Genomic DNA, 2,366 nt, shown 5'->3' with positions numbered 1-2,366 from the left:
CTGCACTTTTTCGTGCCTTCCAATTTCTGTCCGGTAGCGGCTGTCACTTCTGGGGTTCGTACCGGCTGGGGGAACTCAGATTCGGGCACTATGTGTCACTTATGACTTCTAAACTACGTGTGTCGGGGCAGTTCGCGGGAACAGGTAAGGCCCTGCGCCTGTCCCGCCGCTGCCCCGCTACACCCATCGCGCGACACTAGGAAGCCGACAAGTTATCGATCCTAGATCAATACTTATCGGTTGATAACTCCCTAGTTCGCACGCGACCCGCCTATCTAGCACTTGAGATTAGCAAAGCGCTAGATGGCAGCTATTGTAACGCTGCGGGAACGCAACGTTACACTAGTTACTAAATAATTTTAGTCGCATTACAGAGCTGAATGTAATAAGACGTACTAAAAAAAAAACAAAATGAATTATACCCCGCGTGAAATGGCAGATATCGTGGAAGTGTATTATCGTAGTGGAGCAAACCGAGCAGCAACAATAAGAAATTATACCGAACGCTACCTGGAGCGACGGCATCCTGACGGCAATGTAATCGCACGGTTAATTCAGCGATTTAAGGACACGGGATCGTGCCTCATCTCTAATGAAGGTGGAAGACCGAGAACAACGCGCACTCCAAGGATGGAAGAAGAAATATTACAAATATTCAAAGAGCATCCTGAAAAAAGTACGCGTAGTGTAGGAAGACAGCTCGGTGTAGATCACATGTCTGTATACCGAGTGTTAAAGGAAGATTCACAACATCCGTACAAGATCTGCCGCGTTCAAGAGTTGCGGCCTACGGGTTATGCAAAACGAACTACGTTTTGTCAGTGGCTACTCGAAAGGGAGAGTCAAGAGCCAGGATTCAGCAGAAGAATTCTATTCTCAGATGAGAGCAAGTTCGACCATGAAGGAGTCTTCAATAACAGGAACAATCATTGCTGGAATCGAGTGAATCCCTATGCAACACAACCTAGGGCATTCCAGAAAAAATGGAGTATAAATTTGTGGGGAGGAATTGTAGGAACCTATGTGGTAAGATGATAAATTTCACGGATATTATTTTTTCTTCGAAAAATTGTTAATAATTTAACTATTTTTACAGATAGGTCCTGTTGTGATTCCCGATCGGTTGACTGGGGAAATTTATACTCAGTTCCTCAGAACAGAGTTGCCAGAGATTTTAGAAGAGGTGCCATTGGAAATTAGAAGAGGCATGTGGTTTCAGCAAGATGGAGCTGCACCACATTACCACAGAGTCGCGATAGCAGCCCTGGATGATATTTTTCCACATAGATGGATTGGACGACGAGGACCTGTGGAGTGGCCCCCAAGATCACCGGATCTAAATCCGCTTGATTTCTTCTTGTGGGGCTACTTGAAGAATTCCGTCTACACAGGCATTGTTGATGACCCGGATGATTTGGCGGCACGCCTGGACATAGCCTTCGCAGACATTTCTGAAGAAATGCTGGACTCCATGCACTCCAACTTATTAAGAAGAGCGAGGCTATGCATTCAAGTCAATGGTCAACATTTCCAGCATTTGCTGTAAGTATTAGTTAAATGTATGCTATTTTAACATTTGTATTCATTCTCTTTCGTAATTAACTAGAAAACTTTTTACAGCTGACATTTACTTGAAGGCATGGCCTGCTTTTCTTAATAAGTTGGCCATGGAGTCCAGCAACTTCTTCTGGATTGCCAAGCAGGGCTATATTCCAGCGGATCGCCAATCATTCTAGTCATCAACAATGTCGTCGTAGAGGGAATTCTTCAATTAGCCTCACAAGAAAGATCAAGCGGATCAAGAACCGATGATCGTGGGGGCACTCCATAGATCCTCATCTTCCTATTCCACCTGTGTGGAAAGATTTCGTCAAGTGCTGCTCTCGCGACTGTGTTAATATGGTCCAAAATCCCATCCTGCTGAAACCACATGCCTCTTCTACTGTCCAATGGCACCTCTTCAAAAACTCTGGCAAATTTTTCCAGTCAACCGATCGGGAAAGTCCTCTCCACAAATTTAAGCTGTGAATCGCTTCTGGAACGCCCTAGGTTGCATTGCGTGGGGATTCACTCGTTCCAGCAAAGATTGTTCCTGGCAGACTCCTTCATGGTCGAACTAGCTGTCATCTGAGAGAATAATCCTTCTGCAGAATCATGGCTCTTGACTCTCATTTTCGAGTAGCCACTGACATTTGGCGACTCGCTTCACCATAATCCGTACGCGCCGCAGCTCTTGAACGCCGCAGTCTTGTACGGATGTTGCGAATCTTCACACAACACTCGGTATACATAAATGTGATCTACATCGGCCTGTCTTTTTTCAGGATGCTCTTTAGTTTGTAATATTTCTTCTTCAATCCTGTATG

At 45.1% G+C, this 2,366-nt stretch overlaps 1 protein-coding gene across 1 annotated transcript; it reads left to right on the top strand.

Annotated features, from left to right (window-relative positions):
- Positions 1–411: 411 nt before the first annotated feature.
- LOC136776136 (histone-lysine N-methyltransferase SETMAR-like) lies at positions 412–1,736 on the top strand. Its single transcript, XM_066731510.1, has 3 exons — positions 412–1,026; positions 1,097–1,542; positions 1,607–1,736. The coding sequence occupies exons 1-3, from the start codon at positions 412–414 to the stop codon at positions 1,734–1,736; spliced, it is 1,191 nt and encodes a 396-aa protein (XP_066587607.1).
- The last annotated feature ends 630 nt before the right edge of the window (positions 1,737–2,366 follow it).

Source organism: Prorops nasuta, unplaced genomic scaffold (assembly GCF_024137725.1).
Source record: "Prorops nasuta isolate Cenicafe-Biocafe unplaced genomic scaffold, Cenicafe_Pnas_1.2 PNAS00009, whole genome shotgun sequence".
NCBI classification, from domain to species: Eukaryota; Metazoa; Arthropoda; class Insecta; order Hymenoptera; family Bethylidae; genus Prorops; species Prorops nasuta.
Note: the sequence above shows the minus strand (reverse complement) of the source record. Positions and strands in the feature narration are given on the sequence as shown.